The sequence below is a fragment of the Sorex araneus genome, chromosome 3 (assembly GCF_027595985.1).
Source record: "Sorex araneus isolate mSorAra2 chromosome 3, mSorAra2.pri, whole genome shotgun sequence".
Taxonomy (NCBI): Eukaryota; Metazoa; Chordata; class Mammalia; order Eulipotyphla; family Soricidae; genus Sorex; species Sorex araneus.
In genome coordinates this window covers 12,655,106-12,671,107 of record NC_073304.1, presented here as the reverse complement: position 1 = coordinate 12,671,107, position 16,002 = coordinate 12,655,106, and the positions used below count along the sequence as shown (strand labels likewise).

At 42.0% G+C, this 16,002-nt stretch overlaps 1 protein-coding gene across 1 annotated transcript in view; it reads right to left on the bottom strand.

Moving 5' to 3' along the window:
• Window positions 1–16,002, bottom strand: part of EML5 (EMAP like 5) — a 169,679-nt gene that overhangs the window by 6,785 nt on the left and 146,892 nt on the right. Inside the window, exons 35-39 of the mRNA XM_055131814.1 lie at window positions 15,718–15,926; window positions 12,054–12,211; window positions 3,755–3,869; window positions 1,574–1,762; window positions 1,246–1,418 (exon numbers count right to left, since the gene is read on the bottom strand). Coding sequence (XP_054987789.1) covers window positions 1,246–1,418; window positions 1,574–1,762; window positions 3,755–3,869; window positions 12,054–12,211; window positions 15,718–15,926 — 844 coding nt within the window. The remainder of the gene's footprint in view (window positions 1–1,245; window positions 1,419–1,573; window positions 1,763–3,754; window positions 3,870–12,053; window positions 12,212–15,717; window positions 15,927–16,002) is intronic.

The window sequence follows — 16,002 nt, the reverse complement described above, 5'->3', positions numbered from 1 at the left end:
CGTAGATATGGAATATAACTTCCAAAAGGCCCTAGCAGACATAACTGATTACATGTACTAATATTTGTACATAAAAAGCTTTGTTTTACTTCCAATTTTTTTTTGCTTTTTGGGTCACACCTGGCGATGCACAGGGGTTACTCGTGCTCAGGGGACCACTTGGGATGCTGGGAATCGAACCTGGGTCGGCCTCGTGCAAGGCAAATGCCCTGCCCACTGTGCTATCATTTCAGCCCCCTGTTTTACTTCAATTTCAAGTAGTTCCTGAATTACCTAATTTTCTTTAAAAAATTGTTTTTGAACAGCCAGTATATTTGCATAACGGCTAAGTTAAACAGAAATCACTGGGATTCTGGATTCTTTTGTAGAGGTAAGGAATGGGGAGCTTAAGTCACCCCGGGTTATTGCAGGAATGGCATGTTCCCTGAGTCATGTAGGGACAGGGTTAAGAGACAAGTACTGACTGCTGAGCATGGCTCTTCCTCCCAGTGCTGCTGAGGTGGTCCCCCAGCACCGAAGGGCCCGAGCGGTGAACCACCCAACCTGGCGGCCAACTATAATCAAGTTGAGGCCTGGGCCTTCGGAGCACTACTGGGGAGCCTCTCTGCTCTCCAATAAAGCAGCCAATGAAGACAATACGTGGTCTGTCTAGTGACCCTGGGAAGTACGGGGCAATTCAGACTGTATCTTGCTGCTGCATCTCAAAGTTCTAGGAAGGATTCACTGGGAAAGGGTTTTTAGTGGTGGAAGTTGAAGCTTTTGATTGATTCGGCTGTCAATTACTATTATGATCAAGTAGAAGTAAGGGTAATCACTTGTAAAAAACAAGGTTAAGCCCTGAAAAATAAGATTCAAGAAAGGTTTAGTTTTGGGGGCACAGTGTATTTATGAAAATTCAGTGAAATTCTGTAATTACTAGGGGAAACTACTAGGGGAAACATTGGGATTATCACTTTGGTTTTCCAGGCTGGTAACTTGAAAGGCAGATGTATTCTAATGTGATTTTTTAATTCATCCTACAGTCCCTTAGTACTTGGCATTATAAAGCAATACGGCTGTTTGAATGCTTCTTCCTGAGCTACAGATCCACTGGACATCAGCCACAGAGCCATATTTCAGCAGTTTATGATGGGTTAAGTTTCCAAAGGCACCAAGGACTATTCCTCATGTTGTGCTAAGAAACGTTTCTCAAATACAAGCTAAAGCATTTATATAAACATACTAGAAATTATGCTGTTTACTAACCTGATATCGTGGATTATACATCGCCTGTCTCTCTTCTTTCCCCATATTTTCAGAGAGCTCACCAGTAAAATAATAAATTCTCCATTTTTCATTCCAATAGCCACCATGTCCCCTTCAGGGCTATAACATACCGTACGAGCAGCATGTCCCAAATTCACTTTGTTTGACATCTTCTGTAAGAGCCAGAGAACTGCATTAAGTAGAATACTTACAATGTTAGCCACTTTCTCTTCCAGGTTCTCAACATGAATCTTGAGAGTTAACTTTTATTCTAGTGCTTATGCTTTGCAGAAACTTGAATGATTTGTTAAGAATTGTTTGTACCTACTTTATCAGTGATATCCCAGAGTCTCACTGTCCCGTCTTCTGCAGCAGAAAGAAAAAAATCCCTGGAGGGATGTGTTGCCAGTCCCCATATTGGTCCATCCACATGACCGTTAACTAAAATATTACATGCTGCATTTTTCTCTCCAACTTCGATAATTTCAGCATTCCTTGTTCCAACCAGTATCTTGCCCTGAAACAAAGTGCATACTACACTGTAATACATGGTTGCTCTCTTACCTATAATAAACGAGTGACCCTACTGGCCAGTCAGAATTTTGGAATTAATCCAGTAGCAAGCCAATCATTAGTCCACGCAGTTTTCTCTTAACAAGAATGTCTTCAGGATCACTGGGCTGAATGGTGTGTCAAAGTACATGTGGGTGAACTTTTAAGTATGTACCAATAAATTTCCTCTAAGCTAATACTCCTTGCTAGGCCCCAGAGCACTGCTGGGCAGGACTGCAGCACTTGACCCATGCAGCAAACTGTCATGCCTGCCAGGTGGTTCAGGAATGAGCCCTAAGAAAATGGCAACTGGGTGGAAAGAAAACCCTGGGCTTCCTGGATTCATTTCCCAGCGCCGTATTCATTGTCCCTTGTGTAAGACCTAGGGTGACCCTGGTGGCCCCTGGCACTGCTGGGCTCAGCAGCACAAACGAGTAGCCTTCAAAGTCTCATGCGTGGATGACCCAAACAACAAAAGATAATGTAAGTTTGCTACTTAAACTAAGGATACTAATGTGTGTGGTTTATGAACAGGCTTATTACTGTGAGTGCATTCATGTTCACATTTTTCTTGGATGTGAGATTTCTTCCCCTAGTTGCCTGGCTCCTCAAAGAGGGAGAGAATCTATGGCTTATATTTATATATGACACCACACCCATCAACAGTGTACACACTTCTCCCCCCCCCACAATAATTGTGTGGGTCAGTTCTGTTGTGTGCCTCTTGGCCTTTGTTACTCTTGCTGTGTATCTTTTAAGTCACACATAGGAGAGATCATTCTGTATCTTCCCTTTTTCTTCTGACTGACTTCACTCAGCACAATACCCCCTAATTCCAGCCATGTTGCTGTAAATAGTAGGGTTTTGTTCTTTTTAGAGCTGCATAGTATTCTACTGTGTATATATACCATAATTTCTTGATCCATCCATGTCACTGAGCATGTGGATTATTTCCATTATCTTGGCTCCTGTACTAACTGCACATGTCCTTTCAAATGTTCTTGTGTTTTTGGTTTTTTTTTGGTTCACACCCAGCAATGCACAGGGGTAACTCCTGGCTCATGCACTCAGGAATTACTCCTGGCAGTGCTCAGGGGGACCATATGGGATGCTGGGAATCGAACTAAGGTCGGCCGTGTGCAAGGCAAACGCCCTACCCACTGTGCTCTCGCTCCAGCCCCCTGTTCTTGTGTTTTGAGGCAACTGCCAAGACCACTCACTGTTCAGGTACAAATGAATGTAGACAAGCGTGGACAGATCTGCTTGGACAGAGGTGCTATAGGAATCAGCATGTAATGCAGTCCTGCGGCTAAGAGATCCCAGGGGACGGGAGAAAACCGCATCAGAGTAGTGGTTTGAGAAAGACTTCCCAGGAGGCTTACCATACTAAACACAAGGTTATCTAAGTAAACTGTTCGGACTTCTAAAAGGAAATATATGAAATGAGTCCACTGGTAGGGTAGAACATGTCTTCATGTGAGGCCCCAGGTTTGATCCTCAGCACCACCAAATACAGGTCTACTGAAAGGAAATTCGAGGTACCATAGTTGAGTTAGCAGTGAAAAGAAAATGTGAAAGTTTTTTTTCTTTTTGGGTCATACCTGGCGATACACAGGGAAAACTCCTGGCTCTGCACTCAGGAATTACTCCTGGTGGTCCTCGGGGGACCATATGGGATGCTGGGAATCGAACCTGGGTCGGCCATGTGCAAGGCAAACGCCCTCCCCACTGTGCTATTGCTCTAGCTCCAAAAATGTGAAAGTTATAATTTAGTGTTTAGACAGAACAGCGTCCTCTCAGACTGCACCGTCCACAGTGGCACAGCAGAGAAACTCACAGGAAAGGCAGTCACAACAAGGCAGTCACAACTGGCAAACCCATTAAGTTTTTTCCTCAGGTTGCAACTGGAATGTATACTCAAGTTCAGTTTGACCAAATGGCTCAAGGAACTTCTTACTTTTCCTCTGCAAACAGAGCGAACACAATCTGTGACTTGTCCTGTCTCCAGCCTGAAAGCACGGCAGCGCCTCAGTTCTTGGTCCCACAGTTTGACTGCTCCTCCTTCTTTGGACCTGCGTAAATAACAGCCCAAGGCAAAATAAGCATTTATCATTGGTAGATTCATTTTCTATAGCAATTTTAAGGATTGGTTAAGAAATATTGTTTATAATTTTTAATGATTTCATTAAAAAATGCTTATTTTTCTGCCACAAGCAAGCATGCTATTAAGCTCCCCAGGTGTAAATACTAAATATCCCCAATATGTACATATTTATATATTTACATATATATTACATTAAAATGATAATAGAATGGAAATGTAAAGTCAGGTGGTAGAGTTATAAATGCTATTCTGTAAAAATATCAAGTTTATTTTAAAGGGCCAAGAGAATCCCCTTCATTATTAAAAATAACTCTCCTGAGAGAATGGGAAGTGTGCAAGACCAGAAGACATGTAACAAGTGTGAAAGCAATATGTAAAGGCGGCCCTTCCCACACCTGTGTCCTCGAACCCAGAGCCCTCCCCGCCTCTGCTTCTCGGGCCACCACCCTGCGCTCTGGCGTGCGCTGTTCTCCAAAGCTACGACTTTGCTTCCCGTCCCAAGTGTGTGACCCCCAGCCGGCACCCCACCTACATGTGGTAGGGGGCGTGGCCTCTGGAGAATTGGGCGTGGCCTTTTTTGGGGCTCAGTTATTTTCCCCTTTCCTGGCACTCTGGACTCACATATTCATCTCCTAATTCTCGGGATAACATCCTGGCGATCTCAAATACATTAGGCCAATAGTCCAGTAGCCTACTCCTATTGCACCATAATACTGGCATCACAAGAAGCTCTACAAGTCTAATATTAAAGGTCACAGCCTCCGAAACTTCACGAGAGACCTCAAAGAAGCTGCTGAGGAGCACCTGAGAGGAAGGTGAAACTCTAGAAGGGGGGAAAAGGTGACCACCATCGACCGAGCTCATCCAGAACCCTTTCTCGCAACCAAAGGGGAAGACTGATAGTGAACTGGAAGGTCCCACCACTAAACTACCGCAAAAACATGAAGAAACAGTGGAAATCCCCACCACGAGGAGAAAATGGTTAAAAGGGTCCAGACACCTCAACAAGCATCACCTACAAATATGATCTCTCTGATAAAGAATTCAGAGATGAGGGGCTGGAGTAATAGCACAGCGGGTAGGGCGTTTGCCTTGCACGCAGCCAACTCGGGTTCGATTCCCAGCATCCTGAGCACTGCCAGGAGTAATTCCTGAGTGCATGAACCAGGAATAACCCCTGTGCATCGCCGGGTGTGACCCAAAAAGCAAAAAAAAAAAAATTCAGAGATGAAATGTTGAAAATGTTCAATGAACTCAAAGAAACGTTTCAACAGACATCCAGCAAATTAAAGGAGGACATGAAAGAAACAATGGAACGGACAGCCGAGAAAATACAGGAAGAAATGGGAGCAGAAATAAAAATGCTACAAAAAGAAGTGTCATGAATAAAGGATTCTGTACATGAAATTAAAAAACAGTGGGTGCCCTCAATAGTAGAATAGTAGAATGGCTACAGCCCAAGACAGAATCAGTGAGCTTGAAGATGAGTTGCAGGAAGCTTACAGGCAACAACAAGCAATGGGAAATGACCTCAAAATAGCTCTTAGGCGAATCAGAGACCTAGGGGATGATTTTTTTTTTTTTTTGGTTTTTGGGTCACACCCGGCGATGCACAGGGGTTACTCCTGGCTCTTCACTCAGGAATTACACCTGGCGGTGCTCAGGGGACCATATGGGATGCTGGGATTAGAACCCGGGTCGGCCGCGTGCAAGGCAAACGCCCTACCCGCTGTGCTATCGCTCCAGCCCCCTAGGGGATGATTTCAAGAGGAACAACATTAGAATCATCAGAGTACCAGAAAGGCAGGGAGACAACCCCAATGAAAAAGCCACAGTCAAAAGTATTATTGCTAAAAAGTTCCCAGAGCTGGAGAATTCGGGCATCCAGATTCAAGGAGTCTGAAGAGTGCCAGCTAAAAGAGACTCTAGTAAAGAGACTCCAAGACATATCATAGTAAGAGTGAGAGATGCCACGGATAGAAACACAATACTGCAAACAGCAAGGTCAAAGAAGGAAATCACATACAATGGAGCACCCCTTAGATTCACAGCAGACCTATCAGAGGAAACCCTCTGAGCCCGAAGACAATGGTGGGATATAGTAAAAAAACTCAATGAAATAAACGCTTCACCAAGAATACTTTATCTGGCTAAACTCTCACTCAAACTCGAAGGAACGATACACTATTTCACGGATAAACAACAGCTCAGGAACTTCATAGACTCAAAACCAAACTTAAAAGAAGGACTAAAGGGGTTACTGTAAGACAAAAAAAACCCTACAAGCACAACAAACCCCTATAGGAAGATGGCACAAAACTCCATGGCAGTAATCTCCCTCAATGTCAATGGCCTAAATGCACCAATTAAGAGACAGAGAGTGGCAAAATGGATTTGGAAACTAAACCCAATATTCTGCTGCCTATAAGAAACACATCTGAACAGTCAGCAAACACAGACTCAAAGTCAAAGGATGGAAAACAATCCTCCTAGCAAACAATTCCCTCAAAAAAGCCGGGGTGGCCATACTAGTATTTGACAACATAGATTTTAGGTTGAAAAAGATTAGAAGGGACAGCAAAGACCCTTTTTACTAATCAAGGGATATGAACAGCAGGAAGAACTCACACTCCTAAATGTGTACGCACCTAATGAGGGACCAACTAAATACTTAACAACTGCTAACAGATTTTAAGGAGGAAATTACTAGCAACGCATTAGTAGTTGGAGAATTCAACACTGCCCTATCACCTCTAGATAAATCAACAAGATTAAAACTCAGCAAGGAAACACTGGATTTGAAGGAAAAGATAGAAGAGAGAGGCCTAATAGATCTACACAGGGCTTTGCATCCCAAAAAAAGAAAGAATACACACTTTTTTTCCCAGTGCACATGGAACATTTTTCCAAAATAGACCATGTGCTGGGTCACAAAACATACCTCAATAGAATCAGCAAGATAGAAATTTTATCAGCTGTCTTTTCAGACCATGATGCACTGAATATAAAAGTTAATCACGCACAGACACAGAGAACCAAATCAAACATCTGAAAATTAAACAACTCAATGTTGAACAATGAGTGGGTCAGGAAGGAACTCAAGGAAGAAATCAAAAGATACCTGGAAACAAATGAGAATGAAGACACGAGTTACCAGAACTTGTGATACACGCTAAAGCCGTGTTAAGGGGAAATTTTATAGCTCTGCAAGCATTCCTTAGGAAGGAAGAAAGGGCCTACATAGATAACCTGACTTCACAGCTCAAGATCTTAGAAAAGGACCAACAAAAGGAGCCCAAACCAGGCTGAAGGAAAGAAATAACAAAACTTAGAGCAGAAATTAATGCATGGAAACCCAAAAAACAATCTGAAAGATCTACGAAACCAAAGAGTTCTTTGATAAAATAAACAAGATTGATAAACCACTAGCAATGCTCACAAGGAATGAAAAGAGAGAACCCTAATAACCGAATCAGAAAAGAAAAAGGGGACATCACAACAAAAAACAAAGAAATTCAAAAAATCATTAGAGACTACTTTGAAAGGCTGTATGGCACGAAACAAGAGAACCTAGAAGAAATAGATAAATTTCTGGATTCCTATCATTTCCCAAGGTTGAACCAAGAAGGTCTGGAATACCTGAATAGACCTATTAATATCAAAGAAATTGAAACTGTAATCAAAAGTCATCTGAAAAACAAAAGCCCCGGTCCAGATGGATTCACTAGCGAATTCTTCCAAATTATTTATTTATTATTATTATTTTTTGCTTTTTGGGTCACACCTGGCGATGCACAGGGGTTACTCCTGGCTCTGCACTCAGAAATTACTCCTGGCGGTGCTTAGGGGACCATATGGGATGCTGGGATTCGAACCCTGGTCGGCTGCGTGCAAGGCAAATGCCCTACCCACTGTGCTATCACTCCAGGCCCTCTTCCAAACATTTAAAGAGGACCTACTGCCAGTTCTTCTCAAGCTTTTCCAGGAAACTGAAGAAACAGGAACTCTCCCAGTTTCTATGAGGCACAAATCTCCCTAATACCAAAAGCAAACAAAGACACCACAAAAAAAGAAAACTACAGGCCGATAACCCTGATGAACACAGATGCAAAAATCCTCAACAAAAATATTAGCAAATAGAATCCAACAACTCATCAAAAAGATCATACACCACGACCAAGTGGGATTCATCCCAGGGATGCAAGGATGGTTTAACATTCGGAAATCAATCAACATAATCCATCATATCAATAAAAGATAAAAACCATATAATCATGTCAATGGATGCAGAGAAAGCATTTGACAAGATCCAGCACCGATTTATGATGAAAACCCTCACCAAAATGGATATAGAAGGGATTTCCTCAATATAGGGAAAGCCATCTACCACAAGCATATGACAAGTATCATCCTCAATGGAGAAAAACTAAGAACCTTCCCTCTAAGATCAGGGACGAGACAAGGATGCCCACTCTCACCACTTCTGCTCAATATAGTACTGGAAGTACTTGCAATAGCAATTAGGCAAGAAAAAGATATTAACAGTATTCAGGTAGGAAAGGAAGAAATCAAGCTCTCACTATTCACAGATGATTGATACTATATTTAGAGAACCCTAAAACCTCTATCAAGAAATCCCTAGAAACAATAGACTTGCATAGCAAAATTGCAGGCTATAAAATCAATACCCAAAAGTCCATGCCCTTCTTATATGCAAATGATAAGAGAGAAGAAAGCAACATGAAAAAAGCAATCCCCTTCACATTTATGCCTCAGAAAATCAAGTACCTCAGAATCAGTTTAACTAAGAAAGTAAAGGACCTGTACAAAGAAAACTACAAAACGCTACTTCAAGAAATAAAAGAGGACACGAGGAAATGGAAACTTATCCCTTGCTCATGGATTGGGAGAATTAATATTGTCAAAATGGCAATACTCCCCAAAAAATTATGCAAATTCAATGCGATCCCTATAAGGATACCCATGACATTCTTCAAGGAAATGGAACAAACACTCCTGAAAATCATATGGAACAATAAGCACCCACAAATACCCAAAGTAATTCTTGGGAAAAAGAAGATGGGAGGCATCACCTTCCCCAACCTCAAACTCTACTACAAAGCGGTAATAATTAAAACAGCATGGTATTGGAACAAAAGCAGAGCCACCGACTAATGGAACAGGGTTGAATATCCTGACACATACTCTCAAACATATGATCATCTAATTTTTGATAGGGAAGCAACAAATGTGAAGTGGAGCAAAGAAAGCCTCTTTAACAAATGGTGCTGGCAAAACTGGACAGATACATGCAAATAAAAAAAAATGGGCTCAGACCTCTACCTAACACCACGCACAAAAGTCAGATAAAAATGGATTAAAGACCTCAACATCAGACCAGAATCCATCAGGTACATTGAAGACAAGGTTGGCAAAACCCTCCACGACACTGAAGCTAAAGATATCTTTAAAGGTGACACACCATTGGCCAAGCAGGTGGAAACAGAGATAAACAAATGGGATTACCTTAAACTGAGAAGCTTCTGTACCTCAAAAGATACAGTGACCAGCAGAAATGCCCAGCAGCAGAAATGCCTCTAGACCGTGAACTAAACTATGGCCCCATGCCGCCCCGGGAGGGGAAAATGTTTTCTCTCTCAGCCTTTCCTTTTGGCGGCGACGTGGCAACCGCCATCTTTTAGAAACCACTACACAGAGGCACAAGTTTGCAGTGATGCGACTTCTGGCAGAAATTTCTCTGGACTTAATTACTAAAATACCAGAAATTCAAAACTATGCGGCCCGTGCGACCTCATATGCTCTTCATTCTCAGCAATGGAAAACATATTATCAAATGATGACTTTTTGGCAGGTCTAATTATTGGGGGAAAATTCTAAATAATAATAGCGAGTTTTCTGTTGAAATATTGAATGTAATCAAAATAAAGAGAGATTAAAGTGAAAATCATCAGCCACACAGGCGGGGGGGTGGTTGGGATGGGAGGTATACTGGGGTTCTTGGTGGTGGAACATGTGTACTGGTGAAGGGATGGGTGTTTGATCATTGTATGGCTGAGACTTAAACCTGAAAGCTTTGTAACTTTTCTCATGGTGATTCAATTAAAAAAATTAATTAATTTAAAAAATCACATACTAATCACAAAAAAAAATACAGTGACCAGAATACAAAGATAGTTTACAGAATGAGAAAGGATATTCACCCAATACCTATCTGATAAGGGGTTGATATCAAGGATATACAAGGCACTAGTTGAAGTCTATAAGAAGAAAACATCCAAACCCATCAGAAAATGGGGGGTGGAAATGAACAGAAATTTTGTCAAAGAAGAAATCCGAATGGCTAAAGGACACATGAGAAAAAGTTATACATCACTAATCATTAGATGCAGATTAAAACAGCAAGATATCATTTCACACCACAGAGACTGGCCCACATCCAAAAGAACAAAAGTAACCGGTGTTGGCATGGATGTGGGGAGAAAGGGACTCTCCTTTACTGCTGGTGGGAATGCTGACTGGTTCAGCCCTTTTGGAAAACAATATGGACGATTCTCAAAAAATTAGAAATTGAACTCCCATTTGACCCAGCAATACCACTCCCGGGAATATACCTCGGAGAGTCAAAAAGGTATAGTAGAAATGACATCTGCATTTCTATGTTCATTGCAGCACTGTTTACAATAGCCACAATCTGGAAAAAACTGGAGTGCCCCAAACAGATGACTGGTTAAAGAAACTTTGGTACATCTACACAGTGAATACTATACAGTTAGAAAAGATGAAGTCATGAAATTTGCATATAAGTGGACCAACATGGAAAGTATCATGTTAAATGAAATGAGTCAGAAAGAAAGAGACAGACATAGAAAGATCCCACTCATCTGTGGAATATAAAGTCACAGAATGGGAGATTAACACCCAAGATTAGTAGAGATAAGGATCAGGAGGTTTACTTCACAGCCTGGAAACTGGCCTCACATGCTGGGAGAAAAGGCAGTTGAGATAGAGAGGGGAACACCAAGTAGAGGATGTTGGAAGGACCCATTTGGGTTGAAAGATGCGTGCCGAAAGTAGACTATAGACCAAACATGATGGCCACTCAATACCTCTATTACAAACTACAATACCCAAAAGGAGAGAGAAAAAAAGGGAATGCCCTGTCACAGAGGCAGGGTGGGGTGGTGGGGGATGGGGTGGGGGCGGTGGGAGGGATACTGGGAACATTGGTGGAGGAGAATGGGCACTGGTGGAGAGATGGGTAAACAATCACTGTATGACTGAAATGCAAACATGAAAGTTCCTAAGTTTGTAACTGTACCTCACAGTGATTCACTAATAAAAACTTTTTTTAAAAAAGAAAGCAATATGTAAAGGCAAACTAATATAACAAGATTTTTCTCTTCGGAAGACTGGAAAGGTATTGCTTTACTAGTAGAGAAACTTTATTTTAGGGTAAAAATATCGATATACTATATTCTTTATGTGAAAGACAAAGCTGTTTTATTTGTGTTTAATATGATTACTTTAATCCTGTATTCGGGATTAAGATGTCACTTATCACTTATTGGTATGTTGCATTGTAACATGAATAGGATTGTAGGAAGTCTTTCAAGAACTGGTTACTCTAGTGACTGGAAAATCATTCAGAATATGGTGCCACAGACAGATTTTTTTGAGGCCTTTATTTTACCCAAGCTTGCTTCATGCAAGAGCAAACAAAGCAAAATTTGAATTGGCTTATAGCATCCTTTCATCCTTTTAAAAAAATGTACGACAATGCAAAATCCCCTTAGCAGAGAGTTTGAGTATGGAAGGGAGCAGGTTAGGCTAGGTTATCCCTGGTTCACTGGTCACACCTGTACTCAGCACAGGCTTCTAGACATTAAGGAAACCAATTCTTGGAGGACAGACTCTCCACCCCTCAGAAAAAACTGGCATCCCGGTAGGAGTTCAGAGTTACTTAGATCGCAGAACAAAAACGTGGAAGTTATTTAAGAACCAAAATAACGACGGAAAGCACATCAAAGGCAAAAGAGAACCCTCAGGAAGATGGGGGTCATTCACGTAGCTGAGAGTGAATAACTCCAAGTCTGTTACCGCACAGTACGTGACGGAAAGAAAGCGGACTCACGGCCTTTCCTTGCCTCCAGTCACAATGAGTCCATCTCGAAGGGTGGTGTACATGGCAAACACAGGCCCGCTGTGAGCTCTGGCTACGATCCTACAGAGTATGTGATCTTTCCACACACAGACATCTCCACTGATGGTACCTGTAAACGTCAAGTTATTCTGAAAAGGAGTAGGGGAAGGGGGAGATAAACTCATCAAAAGTTCAAATAGAATTCAAAGCTACTTCTCTATGTAAGCGTGATTCTTTCTTTATTTATTTCTTTTGCTTTTTGGGTCACACAGGGGTTACTTCTAGCTCATCCACTTTGGAATTACTCCTGGCGGTGCTCAGGGGACCATATGGGATTTTGGGAATCGAACATGGGTCAGCTGCATGCAAGACGAACACCCTACCCACTGTGCTATCACTCCAGCCCCTGTAAGCATGATTCTATCTCACCATAAAAAGCATGGTATGGTGGGAGAAACTGAACTTGGGTCAGAGACTGACTTAGGTTTAGCCTTCTCGGGCATTTTTTTTCTGTTGTCTGCTTATTTGCTAGAATAACTTTGGACAAGATTTTTTAAAGCTTTTTTTATGTATAAAATGAGGGATTTCATTCTCTAAGGTCCCTTGCAGTTCTTAAATATGATCTCGGCTTGTGTCATCCATTTGGATTACTATCAGATGACACAGAAATAAGAGGTCATCAGTAATAGCAATAAAGGACTAAGAGGAGGAAATCAGAACTGGCTAGGTTTGGTAAGGTCCTACATTTTTGTTTAGTCCTAATGTTTAGGACTTTGGGGGCAGAGCAGGAGTACAGCAGGCAGAGCACCTATCTGGCACATGGCCAATCTGGTATGATCCCTGTCACCCCACATGGTCCCCTGAGCATTACCAGGAGTGATCTCTGCCTGTAGTCAAGAGTTTTTGGGCCACACTGCTGGTTGTGGCCCCAAAACTAAAATAATAAAGTTGCAAGAGTTTTTTAGTTACTTGTGAAATCAGCATTTTCTGTGATTTATCAAAATAGTAAAAGCTAATACATTTCTGCAATCAATTCAAAATAAGACAAATCTTTAGTAAAAAACAAAAGTTTAATCATGCTTTCTTGAGCTTGATTTGAGAATTATAATCCTTACGTGAATTTATATGGGAAATGGAGAAATCAATTCTATGTCAAGTGCTGACTTTTTATTTCATTTTCGCTTCAATCAAAAGGAAAAAGGCTTTAAACTCTGTCATATTTGGATAACGACTGGAATTGTCACCCAGGAGTATTACCAATTCATGTGTTATCTGCAAGTAGAATGTAAATGCTTCAGGAGTAGAAGATGGAGTTTCTCTGACTCTTAGCTGACACAGAGAATATTCGTTTACTTTATTTATTTGGGGTGGGGGCTGTTGGGCTCTGCTCAGGAGTCACTGCTGATGTTGCTCACAGGACAGGACTGTGTGGCGTTGAGAACTAAGTCTTAAGCCTGAGTCAGCCACAAGCAAAGCAGTGCCTTAACCCCTGTACTCTCTTTCCTGCTCTCATACAGACATGTTTTCTTTTCTTTTTTTTTTTTTGCTTTTTGGGTCACACTTGGCGTTGTACCAGGTTATTCCTGGCTCTGCACTCAGGAATTACTCCTAGTAGTGCTCAGGGGACCATGTGGGATGCTGAGAATTGAACCCGGGTCGGCCGTGTGCAAGGCCAACACCCTACCCACTGTGCTATCGCTCCAGTCCCTGGAGAGAGATGTTTTAAAGGTGTAAGTGGAGGGGGCCAGTGAGATGGTTGAAAGGCCTAAGTGTATGTTTCGCATGTGGGATTCCTGGACTTGATCCCTGGCACTGCATGGTCCTGCAAGCACTACTGGGAGTGTTCTTGGAGCACTGAGCTGGAAGTAGCCCCAAATATTGCTAGATATCATCCAGAAACCAAAAATAACAATTTTTTTTCTTTGTGTCACAGTCAGCAATGCGCAGGGGTTACTCCTGGCTCATGCACTCAGGAATTACTCTTGGCAGTGCTCGGGGGACCATGTGGGATGCTGGGAATTGAACTCGGGTTGGCCGAGTGCAAGGCAAACGCCCTACCCACTGTGCTATCGCTCCAGCCCCTAAAAACAATTTTTTTTTTTTTGCTTTTTGGGTCACACCCAGTGATGCACATGGGTCACTCCTGGCTCTGCACTCAGGAAGTACCCCTGGTGGTGCTCAGGGGACCATATGGGATGCTGAGAATCAAACCTGGGTCGGCTGCGTGCAAGGCAAACGCCCTACCCGCTGTACTATCTCTCCAGCCCCATAAAAGCAATTTTTTTAAAAAGATTTTATTACCGAATCACTGTGAGACAGACCCTTACAAAAAATAAAATTCTTAACAAAAGTATTAAACTGAATACAACCTAACAGATTGTATAACAAGAGTCTCACTGTACTGCTGTTTCACGTTTAAGTCAATTATGGTGAATATTTTAATCTTCAGATTTATTTTCAATTGAGAATGGGTAACTGCATAAAGAATCTTATGTGAAAAGACTCAATCGAGATGGCAGTGTTTGAATCTTCAGGTTTTTGTTCTGGAAAGGAATTAGTGATCCTAAAGGATCCCAAAATATTAAAAAATTTTGAACTGGCATGACTATTTTCAAACATTTTTCTTTGTTTTTCATTTGTGGCAGTGGTGGGGAACAGGGGTGGGCCGTACCTGCCGTGCTTAGAGGTTACTCCTGGCTCTGTGCTCAGGGGGTGGTGTGGTACCAGGGGATCAAACCAGGGTTGCAGTCGAAGTGGCCATATGCAAGGCAACTCAGTGCCTGCCCTCCCTTACTATATATACCCCTCCAGTTTCTTCAAGTCGCCCTCAAGTACTTCAAGTTCCTAACACTGTAATTTCCTTTGTTCCAAATATTGCATACCTTCATGCGTTCTAGATTCTTAATACATGAAGGTCTTACAAAGCCCTGCCAGTTCTGGGCTCTCAAGGAAAGGGATGTAAGCTGTAAACCACAGACAGGAATTGGGGGCGGGGAGTCAGGGGGCGGGAAGACAGCTCTGGAATATTCTGCTCTCTCACCTCGCAGGAGAAATTGGTCCAGAGCTTCCAACTACATGATAAGCAGTTTGTTAAGATGATAGGAGGAAAAAAGGAATCCTAACCCACAGACAACCTTAAATACTTTAAAGTTAATTTCTCGATTTATCTTTCGTTTTTAGAACAGTGAGAAACTACAAGGAAAACAAATATTAGGAAGTTTAGAGCAGTGATTACAAAATAAAGACTTCTGAGAATGGCAGTGGCCCAGGGACTCAAAATATATTTTTGGCCACACCTGGCTGTGGGTTACTCCTGGTGCTGTGTGAGGGATCACTCCTGGCCATGCTCAATGGACCATATATGGTGCCAGGATTGAACCCTTGTCAGTAGCATGTAAGGACAAGTGCTTTACTGTGTACTATCCAGCCCAGGACTCACATATTTCATTATAATCCTCCATGTTCCATACTAACTTTTATTACCACTGCTGATCTCTGAAAGTACTAGATTTCAAAAGTTGGAATAATCCATGAACATCACTAACTGGAGATATATCCATAAAGACAACGTCAGTGTGTCTTTGGTGAGAAAATTGAAAATAATCCGATATATAAGCTCACAGTTACACTACCACATGCATTTTAAGAGACATACTGCACCAAATGCAACAGCCAGCATGGTCTGCATCCGGGCATCTTCCAGGGTGCTCAGTATCCCCTTTCTGCTCAGCAGAGCCCTTCCTGCCAGTGTCCAGAACTTCACATGTTTCACTCCCACAGAGACAAACTGGGAATCTGAATCCGGTCGGAATTCTGCCACAAAAATACGCTGGTTGTGACCAGCTCTGCTGGCAATTTTGGCACCTGATAAAAGATACAGTGAAATTATTTAGGGTAGCATAGACAAAGTATGATAACAAACTTTAGTCATTCAAAATAG